Source organism: Lepisosteus oculatus, chromosome 10 (genome assembly GCF_040954835.1).
Source record: "Lepisosteus oculatus isolate fLepOcu1 chromosome 10, fLepOcu1.hap2, whole genome shotgun sequence".
NCBI lineage: Eukaryota > Metazoa > Chordata > Actinopteri > Semionotiformes > Lepisosteidae > Lepisosteus > Lepisosteus oculatus.
The window spans coordinates 15,837,453-15,856,696 of NC_090705.1; the positions used below are offsets into that span (position 1 = coordinate 15,837,453).

Consider the following 19,244-nt stretch of genomic DNA (forward strand, 5'->3'; position numbering starts at 1 on the left):
TAATGATCTACATTCCCAAAGGAGGTCAGTCAGCAGTTATTACAGAGTTAAGAGTCTCAGGCCACTAAAAATGCCAGAAAGATCCTGTGACGATGCTGGTGAGGGCCTTGTTAACCTGTCAGAGACTGAGGAACAGCCTCTAACACTTAATGTATTACTGCCTTTTCTTAATCTCGAAGATTAAAGGGTAAAACATGATTGCTGCTTTCCCCTGGTTTCTCCGTCGCTCTCCCTGTGAAGAATCGTTTGAAAGGCCACGCTAGCGCTATTCTGTTATCTTTCTGAAAGAGTCATTCTGGGATTCAGAAAGTGCGCTGCTGCCTCCTGTTTACTGATTTGCTGTCCAAGCCCACCCTGACGCATGGTTGACTCCCTCCTCTCCGCCCCTTCAGAAGCAGCAGTCCCGCCGGCTTCCCCGATGCCCAGGGCGCCTGCCCCACCCCGGTGTTTCACCCCACGCCTATCCACCCGAGGACGCCCGCGGGGCCCGAGGTGCGGACGTACGACTCGGTCACGGGCAAGCTGATCCGGAAGGGGCCCCAGAGCTCCCGGCCCTCTCCCTACGCCCAGGCTTCCGGGCCCCCAGTGCCCCTGCCGGCGCACGGAGACCAGTCTTCCTTCAGGTAGAGTCACAGCGGGACTGTTAATGGCAAAGGAGGTGAAGCTTTCGTCCTTTATTGCTTTTGGTTTCCTCTCAAGCGCTCCAGGAGCTTAAGGCAGCTCAGCCGGTGGAAGACTGCGTTCACCAAGGGCAAACCACACAAGTACCTAATGCTTGTTGAGCTTTTACACATTCCTTGTCGTCTGCATTCATTCTTATTTTTTTTTAATCTGGGCTTTCGTTTTGTGTGATGTTCCTTTGGCCAATAAAGTTTTTTGTTCAACTTGCTCAAAATTGGTTTCAAAAGTAAATTTTTTTTGGGGGTGTCTGGTGCGGTTGACAAAATTGACTTGCCTGTTTTTTAAGGCGTGTGTTATACAGCACATGTTAAAGTGCAACAGTTTTGATTTTTCTCAAACCTCAAAAAAGCTTGAGGCTCTTTAAGCTTTTAGTGAATGTGTGAACTGATTCTGATCAGTGATTAGAACCCAAGCGAGCTCTCTGCTGACAAATGACCAAAATGCACAGAGGACAGAAGTACTGTACGTGTCTGACCAGGGCTTAGGTTTGTTTTAAAAGATGCTGCCAAATGAGTCCTTAAAAATGCCTCAACCAGTAAAGGTCATGAAGGACCCCGAAGAGCCCATTGCTGAACCCGGGCTCCATTCTGGGTTTAGTCTGCTCTTTGCTGCCTGTCACTGAGGGTTATCCTGAGCATTGGTTTGGCCCAGTACTCCTACACAGAACATAAGAGAAGTTACGAATGAGAGGAGGCCATTTTGTCCATGTGGCACGTTTTGTAGTGTGTATCTACTTCATTCGGCTATTTTAATATTATTTTCAGTGTTCTTCATGTGTTTGCTTTTTGGGTTGCTGATCTTTTTACCTTCTTGTTTAAATGCTCAGCTTTAGATCACACGTCCTTTTGACACAAAAGTACTAAGTGAAGTGGCAAGTCTGAAAGTGGAGACTGCAGGTACTGGCAAGTTAGGTCTTTGGGCCTGACGAGTTCAATCTCAGGCATCTCGCACTGGGCGTCAGAAGAGATAAATAATTGAATGAATGCTGAAATTGTCTAAGCAAAACCTTCAAAGTGAAAACCTATTCCGTTGTGTCAGCAAAGACTGGTGAATAGAGTTGTGAATAAAAGTAAGGTCATAAAAGGAAATGCTGGAAAGATTTTTTTTGCAAAACAAATGATGCTGGCAATGTATCTTTTGAAAGCTGCTATCAGTTTTTTTTATTACCCTCTTTGGCATCAGAAGGATATGCTATTTGGTTTTTGCTGGTGCAGTTTGCTGTTTTTACTGAGGCAGAGAACAGTGTTTGTTCTTCTTCACAGTAATTCCTGTGTTCCTTGACGTATTCACTCTTCCAGTTCGGAAAGTGTCTTGGCTTTGGGAAATTGGGCAGCACCGAATGTCCTGCTTTTCCTGGGAAAGCTGTTCGATGGTGGAGGCTAGGTGTGTTGACTGATAGATTAGCTTTGCTTCTGTGAGGACTCTGCTTCTTTCTTTTGAGTACCACAAGAGGTTCTGAAGCCAGTTCTGTCAATAATGACAGGATGTTCATTCTTGGCAGTCGTGGGAAGCGAGCTCTTTCTGTGGCTTGAGGTCTTGGGCTTTCGAGGAGCACTGTGTGATGTTATCAAAGGGCCACCTTTGATTTTGTGACGTCCATTCCTTGCAACCTTTGAAATGAAAGAATAAAAGAGGCAGGTGGACAAAAAGAGAACTCTGGCAGTGTTGTGTCAGCTAGTTCTGGGAGTAACACATTAGAGGGGGCGAGTTCTGGCCAACCTGTATTTGAGAAGAGCAGTGTGCAGTGAGGCAAAAGCACGTAGCTCTGTGTTTCAGTGGAAATTGCTCCCAAGTTTGCTTTTGCAAACTTAGTCACAGTAGTGCAGCCCCAGCTGTCAGGTCCAGTTGTGTACTGAACATCAAAAGAGCCTAACTTTATTTACTCACTTACTTATGCATGTTTTTTCAATTATAGATTGTATGGTATTTGAATATTGAAGTGATTTTGAAATTTGTAATCAATTGATCGTCTGTAACTGGCCGTGATACACTCAAGTGACTTCTTGGGCTCAGAGACCAATGAACAAGCACTTTCGTGTCTGGAATCTACAGGGACAGAATCCCACTTTACTGCATCTACAACCTGGTATAACTCCTACGTCTGATGTACAGTTTGTATTGCTTGCAGCAGTGGACACACACATTGCTATTCTCTGACTTTCACAGTGCACTGTCATATCTGTTCAATAAAATGTCAGTGCAGCTGCTACTAAAAATATAATTTTCTTGATAATGTTATGAATTTGTTGCAGTTAAGAGTGTTATTTGTTTCATGCGCTGTGTGAAGCATGGTGATGGTTAAAAGTAGTCATACAGTATAGTAAGAAGCTGGCCTGTACTTGGATGGGAGACCTCCTGGGAAAAACTAAGGTTGCTACTGGAAGAGGTGTTAGTGGGACCTGTGGCCTTACCTTGCAGTCTGTGTAGGTTTCATGCCCCAGTATAGTGATGGAGACACTATACTGTAAATAAGGTGTAAAAAAGGTATATGTCCTTTGCATGAGACGTAAAACCGAGGTCCTGACCTTGGTCATTAAAAATCCCAGGGCATTTCTTAAAAAGAGTAGGGGGTGTAACCCCTGTGTCCTGGCCAAATTTTCCCTTGGCCTTTAACAATCATGGCCTCCTAATCTCTTCTATGAATTCATCACTCTGTTAGCTGATGTGTTTCTGGACACTCCACTCAAAAGTGCTTTACAGGTGATGGGGACCCCCCTCCACCACCACCAATGTACAGCATCCACCTGGATGATGCCACGGCAGCCAGTGCGCCAGTATGCTCATGACACACCAGCTATTAGTGGGGAGGGGAGCAGAGTGATGAAGTCAATTCATAGATGGGGATTATTCAGAAGCCATGATTGGTAAAGACCAGATGGCAATTTGACCTGAACACCAGGGTAACACCCCTACTCTTTGATTGTTAATGACCACAGAGAGTCGGGACATCAGTTTTACGTCTCATCTGAAGGACGGTGCTTTTTTACAGTATAGTGTCCCCGTCGCTATAATGGGGCATTAGGACCCACACGGACCACAGGGTGAGCGTCCCGCCCCCTGCTGGCCCACTAACACCTCTTCCAGCGGCAACCTTAGTTTTTCCCAGGAGGTCTCCCATCCAGGTACTGACCAGGCTCACACCCGCTTGGCTTCAGTGGGTTGCCAGTTGTGTGTTGCAGGGTGATATGGCTGCTGGCCTTTGCAAGGTGACTTAAAGTCTGATGCACTTTGGATATAATCAAAAGTGTCTATGAATTAGCTCTGCCCTTTAAAAAAAATGCCATGGGTTGCGCTGGGCAATTTGAAAATTAATGCCGGGGAGATAATTCAAAGGAGTTCAATATTTGAAACAATCAAAATCTGACTAAGAATGTGGAAGTTACAACCATCAGAGCTAACTGCTGACCGTTTTTCTCCTTCATTAAATTTTCATCTCGCTTTTCTGGTTTTTAATGAGCCCAGGTTATTGTACCTTCTATCTAAAACCCATTACCAGTGAATGCGAGAACAAGTCAGCAATTATTGTCAGTTGTGATTGTTAGTGTAGACATCCAGGTTTCTTCACTCACATAATTTTGTCCCATCTTCTAAAATCAGCTTTTGTTAAAATTCTTTTAAGCAGTCCTGGAGACACCGGAATTATCTGCAGGGTGCCCTGTGAAGATTGTAAATTTTAATATCAAAGCATCTTTGTTGGAGTTGTTACTGTTGTTTGAATGCCACTGGCAAAGGTCTTGATTTAATGTTCCCTTCCTTTGTCTTTAAAAATGTAAAAAAGGTTGTACGTTACTTCCTGTACTGTGTGTAAAACATTTTCATTTTTTGACTTTTTCATCCTGTGTACTTGTTACCAGTTTTATGAAATGTGTGGTAGCTCTGCTGTATGTTTTTGTGAAGCGCTCTCCACTGGAATTCCGTTCGACCACTGCCAGACTGCCAGCCCTTTTCTCAAACTTTGTGCGAGAATCACTTCGGGAGAATCTTCCTTAGCGTTTCATCGTACCCACGTTTCTCGCGCCTCTGAAATAATCTTTTAGCCTTGTGTGTTTATTTCTTGCTTCCAGCATAGGCATCTTCTTAGGACACTGCTGGCGGAGCGGATGGGCTTTTCATTAAAAACTGATTTTCATTCCCATTTTAATTAGTGACCGCTTTAAAGTGCTCCTTTAAAATCGCATTGATCTTAGACCAGTTAGGCTGAATTTGTGGTGACTGTTTTGAGTTCTGGCTATTTTAGACCAGATAATGCAGCTTCTCGCTCGCAGGGTTACAAAGCAACATACATTCATGCTGTGGATTTAAGAGATAATTGAGAGCTGCATTGGTACAATTGTGGAAGAGGCTTGGACAAGAAAGTCTTTAGATGGAGAGCATTAAATATCCATGGCTTTTGTATTCATGGGATATCCAATTTTTAATTCTTAGTCCCTAGCAATAACCTCAGCTAAAGAAGAAAGAAATATGTTATTGCCTAGTACTGTATTTCTAAAGAAAAAAAAGTGCTGATGTATGGCATAGTAAATCTACAGTCATTTTAGAATAGTTAAGTTAAATTTGTTTCACATAGAAGTTCAATGACTTTTGTCTCTACACACCAAGCATTTTACCTGCAGAATATATGTGAAATAATGTGCAGATTAATGAAAGCCCTATCGAAATCTGTAGTTTTAATTTGTTGCAACTGTAAAAACAAGCCAGTATATATTACAGTTCCTCCAATATAGGTGAATTGTCATCAGATCACATGAATGGCTCTAATAGTTCTGTACATGCAGTGGGTTTGAAGTGCAGAAAGCAAAGAGTTTGCGACAGACTGTTAAGTGCGTGTGGGTTTTCAGTTGGCTGGTGTTGGTGAGCTTTGCTGTCCTCTGGTGGCAACCTGCTGTCCATCGGCCTTGAAGGCTGTGACTTAAAAATCTAGCCGAAGAGTCTTGGAGCAGGGCTCTTCAAAAGCCAAGCAAAATGTATTTGGCAGCTCATGAAGGCCTGTGTATGACAGAGGGGCTCCGCAGTGACACTGCGTGAAGACACTTTGCAGCATTCCAGCAAGACTGAGTAAATTTGGTTATATTTTTCCACACCAACTATTTGCTCATGCCACAAGCTAAGTCACAGAATCCAGACTTCTTAGAGTTTAGAGTTTGGACCAGGGGTTGGAGGGGGAGGGCTAGGGTGCAGAATTCAACAGAAGTAAGAACTAGTGGTTCAGACTAGAGAAGGAAACTACTCGGTCCTGCTTAAGAGTCCTTGAATTGCTTATTTGTAAGGTGTAAAGTTTTTCTTTGTTTGGAAAGAATGGTGTGATGAGTTTTTAGACGTAATTTTTGTATTTCTGGAGCTTCTTCGACTGCATGGAATTCTTAGGAAAATGTTACACTTGAGTTGTAGAAACCAAGCTAGATTGAGCACAGCTGAGTCGATTTTCAAGGTAAGGCAGGGTCATTTTTTTTAGATTTTTTAGCAAAAACTAAGGGTTAACATGAAAGGAATTAGTTAGGTTGTGAATTACTTATATCTGTGGGAGCCTCTCTGATTGATATCTGGGATTCATGAGCCATGGGCCTTAAAGTTGTCCAGTTGACTTGTAATGATTGTTAACCACCTGGTAAGCTATTGCAGGCACTGGCAGTTTATTAATTATTTCTATACACTGTTTGCTGTATTCCCAGAAATGAATAAATCTAGAAACACTATTGGACTCCAGAAGCAGGAGGAGCTTTTCCTGTTTTCCTTGTTTTAACAATTGAAACCATGTGGCTGGAACGGACTCACCAGTGAGCTACATTTTGCCTGGTGGATGGTGCGTGTTCATACGTCGAGAGCAAATCTGGTGAAATTTGTCCATAATGTGTGGTTGTGTTTTTTTGTTCATCTGAGTGCACTTGGGATGTGTTTAGTCCATTAGTGACCGGTCACATGTTGTGTGGCAAATAAAACATGTTAACCAGCAGTTAAAACCTTACAGTTGTACATGCAGTTCTTTGTATGTATACAAGAATAATATTTTACCTACATAAAAGAGCCTGAGTTGTATAGACCTATATTTAAAAATTGGTAATTGGTGATTTAATGTAAAATTACTTTCTTTTTGTCCATTGTTTTTTCAGTAAGGAAAAAAAACTATTATGGAAAGGTAATAAATACCTAAATAAAATAAATCTTATTGATGATCAGTTATGGCTTATTTCCTTCATGTCGCAATGTCCTTGTTTTTTCCTTCTTGTAGAATGAAATGTTTGGGTTGTTTCCTTTTTTTTTCTCTTCAGTTTCAGTATTGGAGTTCTGAAAATAAATATCCTGTAGCTTTGACCATCAAAGAGGGGTAAATTACAGCCCTTTTGGCTTCTGTGTTTGTTTTCCACATGATACATTTTCAGTTTGTGGTGCCGATTGCTCATTCGTGAGCCGTTCTGGGAGCTGGCAAACCTTGTGAAAGCCTGTGGCTGAACTAGTGGAGGTTCATCAACACGATCGAGCCTCGATGACCTCTCCTGTTTCTGTTTGCTTGCAGTAGAATTGCAGGCAGGTCTCGGTGAGGAAGAGGGCACTGTCATTCTTTTCTGTCAAACGCGAAAGCAGGGTGCGCAGCAGTTGTGTTTTTTAAATGGGGGAGCCCCATGGGGTGAGCCCAGGGTGTGCTGTGACACCAGTGGTGCCGTTTGTGTCCAAACATCGCAGTGCTGCAGTAATGTCTTCCGTTTGCTCTCTGTGGTTCAGTACCTCCTAGTTAAATTCACGGGGTGTATAAGAATGTAGGCCGACCTGTTTAAATAGTTGTACTGCAGAAATTGTGCATCGCACAGTGGGGAAGTGGGGCACACGGATCAGACCACAGGGAACACATTCCCAAGGCCAATGACTATGAACACCAGAGGGTGCTAACGTCACCGGTTCACCACCACAGCACAAGCCCTGGTAATGCAGTGTGTTCCTTCTTTCACACACCAGTCCTCAACACCTCTGGTTATTTCCGAGCTCATCTCACCCATACTCCATTTCACCACAGAGCATAGCTTCTTGAGCCTTGTAAGCTAGTGGCCTCGAATAGACCAGTCTTACATAAGAATATTAGAAACATTACAAATGGCAGGAGGTCATTCAAGCCATTAAGCTTATTTGGTTGCTATGTGATCACCAAATCTCATCCAGCTGTTTCCTGCAGGGCAACATTCAACCTTCACCTTCAACAACATTGCTTGGTGGTTTATATTCCCACAACCTTCTGTGTAAAAAAAAAAATACTTAATGTTCTCCGTTTTATAAGCATGTTGTCATTTTTTCTATGTGTTCTCTGTTATGAGTTTCCCTGGTCTTTGTCAATGCCTTTGAGGATTTTGAATTCTAGAATCAGGAACTTTTCTACTCTTTTCATAGAAGACTAAAAAGATTCAGTTATTTTAGTCTATTATGCCTTTAAGCCCAGAAATGTATCTGGCTGCCCTCTTCTAAACTGATTTCAGAGCGGCAACATATTTTTGTAACAGGGTAATCGAAATGGTAAACAATATTCAAAATGAAGTTTTAGGAGTGCACTATATGATTTTGAACATAACATCTTAAAACCAAGTGTTAAACGTATGCTTTTATATAAAAAAGATGCCAGATATCCTGATAAATAAGGAATTGCAGTGGTCCTAATACAGGTTCCTGTGGTACTCTGCTAATAACATCATCACCCCTAGTCAGTATCTTCAGTCTAAGAACCAATTCTTAAACTATATCCTGTTGCATAAATATCCCTTATCATCATCTTGGCTTAAGAACAGAAATTACTCTGAAAATCATGTTCTGACACTTTACAAGAAAGGTTCCATTTAGGTGTTGGAACTGGTTGGTTTGACAGATGCTGTGAATCAAAAAAATTGACAGCTTTTTCAAAGACAACATACAGAAGCTGCTTGCCTTAAGGACCATTATGGTAATGATGGGGACAGTGGTGACACTGAAAATCGCTGGCATTCCGTTATCTAAATTGCAGAAACGCTAATCCACACAATATTCATCTTCTGTTTCTCCCACGTGCCAGCCTGTGAGTGGCTGTTAGTTCAGCTCTCCGAGCTCTTGGTAATCTGTCATCTCATTTTAATTAAAGGAGTGGATGTGACTTTTAATCGGTAGCAGCTGTTTTTTCAGCACTGATTTTAAAAGCTCCAGCTTTTTTTAGGCATTTCTTACCTTCTTTACAAAAATGCAGAGACACCACACATTTTAAATTTGTGTTCTATAAGTGGTCCTAGCAAACTTATGTGTATATATAATACATATAAAAAAGAGCACATGGTTAAGTAGGTGTAGATATGATGGTGTCTTTTTCTTTGTAATCTTACCTCTTTGTCTTTAGCACAGATGTTTGGAGGTAAAAACACTGTGTGCTTAGATCTTAACAGCTGTTCTTTTGAGTTTTTTTTTAATTTTGTTAAGGAATAATCTGAAGGTGGCAGTTTCCCAGGCTCACTGCAAATAATCTTCTTGGGGAAAATGTGTTGAAAAAGTAAAAAACTTTGTGTAATTTGTCGCTTATACTCGCGATGGGGTTTTGTCAGTGCTTGTTTTTTTTTTCCTCCATTGACTGCCTTGAAGGAGAAAGGGAGGGAGTTTTAAAAACAAGGGCCCGAGAGTGCTGGGCTGTTAGCCCTTGACGATGGCTTGTTTCACCCGCAGATCACACCAAGGTGTCCACACGCCTCTTCCTGGATTCCCCGGGCCGGGGCGTGGCCACCCTGAGGTTCCCAGCAGCCCTTGTTTTGTCGTTGTCCAGGGTGGTGCAGCCGCCGCTGCCCCAGCAGGAGGAAGAAGAAGAAGAAGAAGAGGAGGAGGAGGAGGAGGCGTCGCTGGGGCCCAGCGGAGACAAGGAGCGGCCAGGCCCCTCTCGCAGGAAGCGGCAGCCCAGCATGTCGGAGTCGATGCCGCTGTACACGCTGTGCAAGGAGGACCTGGAGAGCATGGACAAGGAGGTGAGAGCGCTGCTCTTGTGGTCAGGCGGTATGGCCAGCGGGCCGTGGCACCCGAAAGAAATCTGCAGGGCTCGGAAACCTCCTGCGAATCAAATTCTCTTATGCGCTTCATGAAGTGTGAAACCACTGGTCTGTGCCCAACATCTAGGGCACCATTCCTTAGTACACAGACCTCCATCCAACTGACACAACTCATCATTTTCACAGACCTCCAGAAAAAAAATGTAGAATTATGTGAAGCCATTAAATTTTTCTAACAAATCCTAATAATGACACAATAATAGAGAAAGATGAAGGCATAGTGCAGTACTGGTTATTGTAGCTTTTAGTCAAACACGTATACAAACAGTGCTGTATCACTATGGCGACATTAACATGACAGACCCATTCAGGTGCAGCTGGCAGCTTGCACCAAGCCTTGACCAGTCAGCTGGGCTGCTCGTGACACGTGAGGGTCGTTCGGTCAGTCGCCCTGCTGACCGCACAACCACTGCTCGCCCAGAAGGGCTTCCTTTCCTGTCTCCATCAGGGCATGAGGGTGAGCTCTCCCTGCCTTCCACACGCTCGTAGTTAACTGCCACAGCCACAGTGAAATCCAAGGCGTGACGCCGGGGTTTAGAAAAGGGAGGTGAAACATTCAACTGCCTCCGGTTCTTTGCACATCTTTAGAGAACGTGAAATGCTACACCAAGCCGAGAGGAAGAGGATTTGAACAGAGCACAAGTGATATCAGGGTGAATCAGCACAGGGGTGCTCATTACAGGGACCTTAAATCACCCCCAGCTGCCAAAATGTTAATTTAGCCATGTAGAGGATTGATTAATGAGTCACTCAAACTTTAAGTAGTGTTGCAGTTACAAATGTTTGTCACAACTTCTTCATGTTGCCAATTGAACATGTTTCATTGCCAATTCTAGCCTAGGAACATAGATTTTGTTACTTCTTGATTTATAATGTATCAGTTTTGGTGAACGAAGCATTGAAGTACAATATATTTCATTCAACAGTGTGCAAAGGTTGTTTATTGTCACCAGTATATATACATACAGTACATCTTGAACACCATTCTAAAAATGTTCTAAATGTTTTGAATTTCATTGAGGGCTCTGCACATAGTTTCAAGACATTGTTTTGTGCGAAAACTAAACCCAGAAATCGCATAGCCATCAGAGCACAGCCTGCTGTTTGCGAGACGTGTAATTCTGTGCAGATGATTTCAGAGCCTGCAGAGTGCACAGCCTCCTCCTTTCACAGATTCATTTTCTTAAACAGCACTGTCTAGAATCAGACATCAGACGCTGTCAGATCTGAAAAGTTGTCAGCGTGGATTGTAGGGTTTTGAACCGTGGCATTGATGTGTTGTCAGGTCTTGTATGCTCTGGCTTGAGGGAAATATAAATTAAATAAAAGAACACTGTTTGTAACTCTTGGCTGTTTTTGCTCAGAGCTAGACAATACAAAATAAATCTCATGCGACGGTTTAGAATGTAGTTTAGAATTTAGTCTTAATTTTATTTTTGCTTTAATATAGCAAATACACTTTAGAATGTAAATTTTGTAATTGGCTGGAGTCTGATCGGTGTGGCTTATAGCAGGATTTGATTAGAAGAGTCTCTCCATTTTCTTTCTGTAGCCTATGGAATATCCCAGTACAGCACTTTTTCCATTAACGGCCCTGGCGCTCCTTTTTCAAAGGAAACGTGCATCACGCAGATAGTGCGAGCTAGTAACAGGTAGAGTCTTGTACAGATATCCCAACAGGGGCTCCAGAGAAGATCCCGCTGCGTTTTATCCAGCTGGCCACCATCTTGGAGCCAGATTGTGATGTGTCGTGCCGGTTTTCAGTGGCGTTCTTTGATTTTCTGAGAATGAGTGATAGGGGATTGACAGCAGAGGTCTTCAGGCTGTGACCAGTGCTGCAATGAAACTGATGCCTTGAGTCGAGTTGAAATGTTAAATTTGGAAGGGTGTGCACTACGCGTACAGGAGGTGCTCCAGTGCCCTTAGTGTTTCGAGGTGGGCTAGAAGAAAGTCCTGTGGCTGAGTAAAGCGGTCTTAAGAGGGTGGATTACAATTATCGTGGGGCGGAGGGTGGTAGACGTCGCAAGGTAGGTTTCCCTGGATGCAGATTAACTGCACAGTGAGGTCTGAAGCCACGCCAAGGCAAGGAAAGTATGCATCAGCCACCTTGTTTTTACTGCGTCTTTACTGCAGAGGGCTGGGTCAGTTGCTAGTCTGTGTGTAACTAGTTGCTTAGCATTAGGACTGAGTGGGCTGAGAGGAATACAGCTTGAACTACATTGTCCAGTCTGGCCTCTTAGGTTTCAGTATAATGCAGCATCTGATTAGGCTTCTTGTTGTTTGGCATTATATTGTTTTTGATTAAATATCCCTTTAATTAACTCTTCAGGGACCAGACATTTCAATCCTCTTACTTCTGCTTGGCTGTGGTAGTCATAGGTCTTTTAAACTGGAAGGTTCATTAAAAACCTCCAAGCGTACCTTAGTGGCTCAGTTGCATATATCTGTGCTTTTCAGTTGCGCACTGAGCTTCAGGTTTTAGAATAGTTCCTAAAATGCTTACAGGCATACAAAATATATGACAACTTGGGTTGCCAAAGGGTAGGTTTTATTCCATTGCTTACTAAAAAAAGTCATTTTAAGCAATAAAATATAAAGAATGTTTTACGCACCAAACACCAACAGTAAAAAAAGACAGCAAGTAAGAATGGGAGATTCTGCAGTCTGTGGTTAAATCCTGTAATGTCTTAATACTTATAAATTAATGCTTTGTCAAATATTACATTGTCAGATTTATATACTTAATGTACACCTTTTAAAATATTGAATGTGCTAATTATGTTTTGCAACAAAAGTAAATCCTTTTCAAATACCTCTAAATGCCGTTTTTTACAAAATGCTATGGACGGGACGTACGCAGTCCTTCCAAAACAATGTAGTTTAAATCCAGTGAAGTAACGATATATGTTACAAGCAGACTGGCAGACCTGTTTTACAGGTTCATGGTCTCTCAGAGGAGCCCTGTATCTTTCAGTTTAGGTTAAAATAACTGTTAAATGAATTTTTAACCACAGAGGTATCTGGAAGGGAGAGTCTTGTTGAAGTTGTTCTATTAAGCTACTGTGTTGAAATGAATATTGAAGTGGGAAAATGATTTCTGAAAGAAAAAAAGAACAGCTCAAGGAAATGGCTTATTTAATTTAGGAAAAAAAGTATGAAACTTCTGATATCCCTGTTTAATAGTTAAGCAGAACGATAATGAAAAATGATCACTCACAGGTTGCTGTTCTCTTGAAGCGAAACTGCCTTGATAATTATCTTGCAGCTTGCACATTTATTGCTCTGGAGACAATCGGTCAGCTCTTTCATTAAAATGGTTTATGTAAAAGATCTGTAAGTCCTGTCCATTTTAAACTTTACACATATTATTTACATGTTAGAACGTTTATTGACATTTATTTTCAAAGACTGGAAATCCTAGTTTGGGATCTGTATGGAACGCTGAACGTGACCTATTCAAATAGATATATTCTATAGCTCAGATGCAACCCAAATTCACTGTTATCTCTATTACAGTCCCTACAGTACATTGACTAAAGTTATAGTAAATAACGGTGTGACTGATTTAGCTCTGAAGAAACTAAATGTTTTTCTTTACGTCTTAAAAAGCAAGAGAGAGGAGAGAGAAAAATATGCCTCATTTTTAAATGACCATTGACCTAGAAACATAACCATCTGCTCAGTTTTCAGGTTTATTTGAAGGTTGTAGACCTAATTGATTTCTTACTGACCTCAGAGCCAAATATAGTAAAGTTAGTAAAGAAAATGAATAATGTAATATTGGTTTATCAGGGAAAAATAATCTTCATGGCAATTAGTTAAGACAGGCCGATTGTCTAAACACGATTCACACATAAAATCTTTTTCATATGAAGGTTTTGGTTTCCACGCTATAAGAGGGATATTGCAGTTTTTAAGGTGGTACAGAGTGACCAGACTAATACCTGATCTTAAAGGAATGTTGTACTCAGATGAAGAGAACAGAGTCTCTTTAGCAAGAGAAGATTGCAGTGTTATTTAGAGTGCACAGATTGTTTAGCCACCAGCTATCAAATGAAGGAGATGCCCTCCTTTTGTGTGTAATTTTTAATTTTTAATTAACTTTATTTCCACTAGAAGCATGTGGCTGTGAACGTTGTTCCTGTGTGTCTGTGGCCTGTAACCCCTCCCCCCCCCCCCCCCCCCCCCAACGGTGTACCCCTGAAAAAGTCCTGTACTTTAAGAAATTCAGGACCTAGTGAACCCTAACCTCATACCAGATATCTGCACTCACAAGAGAGAAGAGGATGCTGGGAAGATTAGACAAACCTGACATTATGGCTTCATTGGCAGTTTCCCTCTGCAGTACATACAGTATAATCCTATTACATGTACATTACAGATGTACATATACAATTACATAATATCCATTCATTCGTTTTCTAACAGCTTCATCCAATTCAAGGTTGCAGGGGAGCCGGAGCCTGTCCTGGCAAGCAACGGACTAACAGTGGGATACACCCTAGACGGGATCCCAGTCCACCGCACCGCAATTATATACATAGTATAATATACAGTATACTGTATATATTGTGGGTAGCTCCTGAAATAGTATCTCTGCTTTTCCCCATTCGCACATGCAGTTAGTGCACGGCCAGCACAGTAGGCAAGGGAATGAAGGCCAAGGTCTGTGGGGAAAGTGAAGTCTTGAGTTTGTGTGGGCGTCCCTTATGAGAGCCTGCAGAGAGACGTGGAGAACAGCGGAGAAAGGGCTGATTTTGAAAGGGGAAAAAAAAAGCAACACTTCTATATATTAAAATATTCTTCACAGCCATCCAGTGCTTTAGACTTTTGTGGGATTCTGACTTCATTAGGTAATGCTGAGCCGGGAGCCAGTGACAGTGACCTGTATCACACAGAGCAGAGAGTTGGGCTGAATGCCGTGTTTTGCAGTGTGGAGAAACCCGTGTGACCTGTAATTAGAACAACTTCTGCATTTTCAACTGTTTTGTTGACGGATATAAAATAGCTTGAGATACTAACTGTTGCCAGAATGAATCACACTTTTTTTTTCTCCCCACTTGAGCAGAATAAAAAGGAAAACGATAATATTCTGCTAGCTAGCTCTGACCAAAACTAGAACTCAATAGATAAGACACAAAAACTAAACTGCTTACATGCATTTGAAAATAACTGCGATTAAACAGTAGCGAATGCCAGTGGTTATCCAAAAGGCGATATCGGCTGAATAAGTTTCCCAAATCTTTTCATCTGCTGTCATGTCCGTGGACTGATGTCTTAGCTGTGTCTTGTGTTAATAGTTTGAGATTGAGCTCAGCGCAGGATCTTTTTTCAATTCACATTTTTTTTCAATTTTATACTTTATAGCTTAAGGCATGGGAAAGCCTGAGTGCTCTTGTAAACTGTATATTTGCTGTCGGAGTTTGCTTTTACTTGCATGTTATAGGTTATGCTAGAGAGCCCTGTGCAGTCTTGGTTAAAGGAGTCATTCCATTATTTAACAGCAATTATATTTATTGCAACATCTCGCTGAAATTACCGTTCAGCCCTCAGGCATGTACTGCAGCTGGGGAAATAGACTTGGAAGGCTGCTAATCTTTCATGTTATAAGACTTATGTTTGTACAGTATCTGTTTTAAGCGTCCTTATCGTGCCTCTTGTTCGTACGAATATTTCTACCCTTAAGACCTTGGGGATAATCTGTATTTACCCCTACCTTTCTAGGATTCCTGCCTTACTTACTGTAATTGTTCTGGCAAACCATGTCGTTGGGTCTTTTTGTTAGATCGGGTTCTCTTCTCTTCCGATTCCTTTCTCTGTTCAAAACCATTAAACTCCTAATCACAGGAACAGATGGAGGGAGTATAGTTGCACATGGAACATCAGGACCATCTAAAAGTCAGAGCATGGGTTTTGAAATTGTAGGTACCTTTACATATAAAATTACTGTGGTTTATAGCAAGTGAAAAAGAAGAAGGGATTTGCTCTTGTACTATTGTGGGTTCTTTACCACGGCTTACACAGAACACAGGTTCAATTCCAGACCTGGGGTGCTCTCATGGAGTTTGTATCGTCCCACCATGTAGGATATAGATAACTGGATGCTGGCAAAACTGGCCCTTGAGTGAGTTTGTGTGTGTCCGTGTTTGTGTCTGCCCTGAGATGGACTGGCATCCCATCCACGGTGTACCCTGCCTTGTACCTGTTGCTTCCTGAGACAGGCTCCAGCTCCCCTGTGACCCTGAATTGAAAGAAGTGACTAAAAAAATTGATGGATGGGAAAATAACAAAATTCTTGCACATTAGAGTCTGATTTACCCAGGTTATCAGCTTTTCATGTTGTGGGCATGTAGGTAGTGTTGCGGGTCTCTACCCCCAGGGTGAAGGGTTCTTTGCACGCCCAGTGATGGGCTGACCAAACGTGGCAATGCTTCGCGCCAGGCCAGTGTCTCAATGCCACTCTGCCGAGCCTTGGCTGTTTTAACAAAACATGCTCGGCCCACGGTCTCTTGTTACTTAATTTTCCTCTGTGCCGCAAGAGCCGATAGATGTCTTTGTTTGAGGAATTCTAATAAAAGGTTCATGAAAAGCAATAGGGCCCGAGTGTCCCCTGGGAGTGTCTTATCCAGTCGAACTTTTGCGTGTTTGTGGTTTGTTTTTCCTGAGCCATCCTATGTAATAATGGAACTGTGTCACTAGAAATAGCCGCACATGAGCTGAAGAGTGGACCCTTGTTTACAGTAATTATTCACCTTTGGAGAGCTTTTGCGTGGAAGGGTCCTGAAGTATTATGCTGTGGTATTTGCTTTATTCTCAACTCATAAGATAGACGGCCTTTTTTATTACATTTGGTAGACATAGAAGGCAGAGTCCACTTATAAAATGAATGCTGTTTTATGTGTAAAAATCGTATTTTAAGTATTAAACTCCTCAAAGGTTTTCATGAAGATGTAAAGGGCAGTTGAGATCTAAGAGCTGTAGTTCTCAGCATTAGGGGATTGAAGTTTATGAGATTGGTTTCACAGATCTAAGGAATACTCTGATACAGCATTACATGAGCAACACCAAGGACTTGTTTATGTGTTATGTTCTGTATAATACCAGTGCTTGTGTTAAACAGTTTAATTTTATTGTTTACCATCACTCTCTAAATATGTCATACAGGAATGTCTCATCTTGGATGTAAAAAAACTTTAGAAAAATTTAGTTTATGGACATAATATTCCACGCATTGCTGATATTGCCTCTCTCGTTTGGTTTAACGAAACAAACGAAAAAAAAAACAGCTTATTGAAATGCAGTCTTCCAATTTATCCAAGGAGCAGCTGTTACATTTGTTGGTGATCCATAGCTGGATGGAACAGTTAACACTTGGGCTGAAAATAGGACAAAATCTGGTTTTGTGTATTACTGTATTCCCAAAATGGCCAGATATATGGCACCAGATAATTAATGCACAATTTTGTATTCATGTAACAAAAATGTATCATAAATATACTAGAGTTGGAAGAGAATTATGAAAAAAATATTGAGTTATTGATTCTGTACTGTCACAAAAAGAGGAGTAAATTCCAGAATTTACACCATAAACCTCTTTCCAGGTTGCTCCTCTCTTTTTATTAAAAACGTGATGGGAATTTGCATTTTAAGATGAGGGTGAATCTGTAGCAGTCTGTAATAATCTTCTGTCTGAGCCACGCATGGGCTTACTCAGTGTAAAAAGGTGTGTTGCTTTAAATTCTCTTAAGGACACAAGGATTAAGATAAGATTCAAACACGTTCCAGGCTCCCGCTGCTCCTGAGTCGCCTGTTCTGGACTTCTCAATGGGGAGTTTTGGACCGTATGATCTTGCTGCGGTGCCACGTGAGCTCAGTCTGCTCGTTGCGCTGTTTGGCGTAGCTCAGGGGAGATTCAGCTGTCGAGGGCGCAGTCTCATGTCCAAGCTCCTGCAGCTGTTGCTCATTCTCCCCCACAGGAAGCTACTGTATCTGCCTTGCCCTCTTTCGTACCCTTCAACTGCGTAAGAGATGTAGCACTATTTCTCATTCTGGGCAAAATATAATTCACACCACAGGCCCCCACAGATGAGGTTTGTGTGATCTGAAATTCTTGAGCTCCAGTGATCAGCTGTCCACCTGATTGCCCTTTGCCCTCTGCAGGAGTGGTGGCCCTCCTTAGTTACTCTTAGATGTTGCCTGAAGGCTCTGATTGTGATGATATTGAACATGTGTTAGTAGTGCCTTTAACAACCTGTTAATGAACTCTGTTCATTCTTGTCCCATCCCCCTTTTCTCTTGACACATTTCTGTATACACATTATAAAGTGTGCAGTGGGAAAACCAGCAGTAGGTGTTTCAGGAGGCATGCCAGTGGTATCTTTTGTGTACAAGTTGTGTATCTGTATATAATTTTCTCATAAACAAGTGAAGAGAAGAATACAGAGCTCTAGACAGACTGCATGAAGTCCAGGACTGCACAACTTCAAAAGTGCACTTTGTGGAATTTGCAGAGAGTGGAAGAGTTATGAGGACAGTTATCTAATAAGTTAAAGGAGATCTATGAGGTAATCTAGTAGTTTTAAGAATTTCCAAAGTAAACAAGGCTAAGCTTGGTAGTTATTTGAAATTAAATTTGGCGACAGACCTAGCTGGAAAGCTCTCAGACTTGTGGGGCTTGTGGAAGATTGACTGCTACTTTCCTTGCATCAGATAGTTGACCTCTCTGGGCTTTCGAGATGGAGAGATGCTTGACACTGATAGAACTGCATTAAAGAAAAACTGCCAGTTTAAGAAAAATCACTTATCTGTCCTATGCAAGACTGGAGGAGATATTGCTTCACCTATTGGACTAGGGGGAGAGTAACCTTAAGTTTGATATTAATACTTGTGTTTCTTGAGTGATAAATAAATATGAAACAAGGATAGAAAGAATGAAAACTGATTTGGAGCTTGTGATATTAATACTTTTTTGGGGGTAATTAAGACGCTGCGGAATTCACAGATTTTCGTTGTTGTTGTCATTGGACTTTCGTTTCCTTCTTTTTGTAGATGTTCGTAGCTTTTAATCTTTTTTTTAGGGGCTGCTGTGCTCCTGTCGAGCTCTCTCGCGCTAATATGGTTGGTTTTGTTTCTTAAAATGTCCGTGCTGGCAGAGAGAGTCGCCTCGTGGAGAATTGTATCACAAAAACAGCCGAGCAGTCCGCTAAATGCAAGCTGTTGTTGAAAGCAGAGTCTGAGGTTAATGCAGTAGGTGGAATAAAGAAGCAGAGCTCTAATTTATGTAGATGCTGACAAAAGATGCCATTCTGTGGAAGAAGATTGCTCTATAGGTGTCTTTCTTGTAGCAGGAAATGAGCAGTGGCACAGGGGAACCAGCATGAGTAATTAGTGATAAGATTTTAAAGGGCAGTTTGAAAGCTTCTCAGGGGACCAGATAGCGGAGGTTCTGTTCTGTCACAGGCTGAAGCAGCCTGCAATTTGGTTTTACAGTCGCACATTTAAAAAGCTTTTTTTTTTTAAATCAGTGCA

The 19,244-nt window shown here is 41.8% G+C and overlaps 1 protein-coding gene across 4 annotated transcripts in view; it reads left to right on the forward strand.

The window, feature by feature from the left end:
* Positions 1 to 19,244, forward strand: part of ctdp1 (CTD (carboxy-terminal domain, RNA polymerase II, polypeptide A) phosphatase, subunit 1) — a 129,711-nt gene that overhangs the window by 33,301 nt on the left and 77,166 nt on the right. For all 4 annotated transcript variants that reach the window (XM_069194952.1, XM_069194953.1, XM_069194954.1 and 1 more), the window contains exons 10-11: positions 393 to 623; positions 9,440 to 9,635. In XM_069194952.1, coding sequence (XP_069051053.1) covers positions 393 to 623; positions 9,440 to 9,635 — 427 coding nt within the window. The remainder of the gene's footprint in view (positions 1 to 392; positions 624 to 9,439; positions 9,636 to 19,244) is intronic.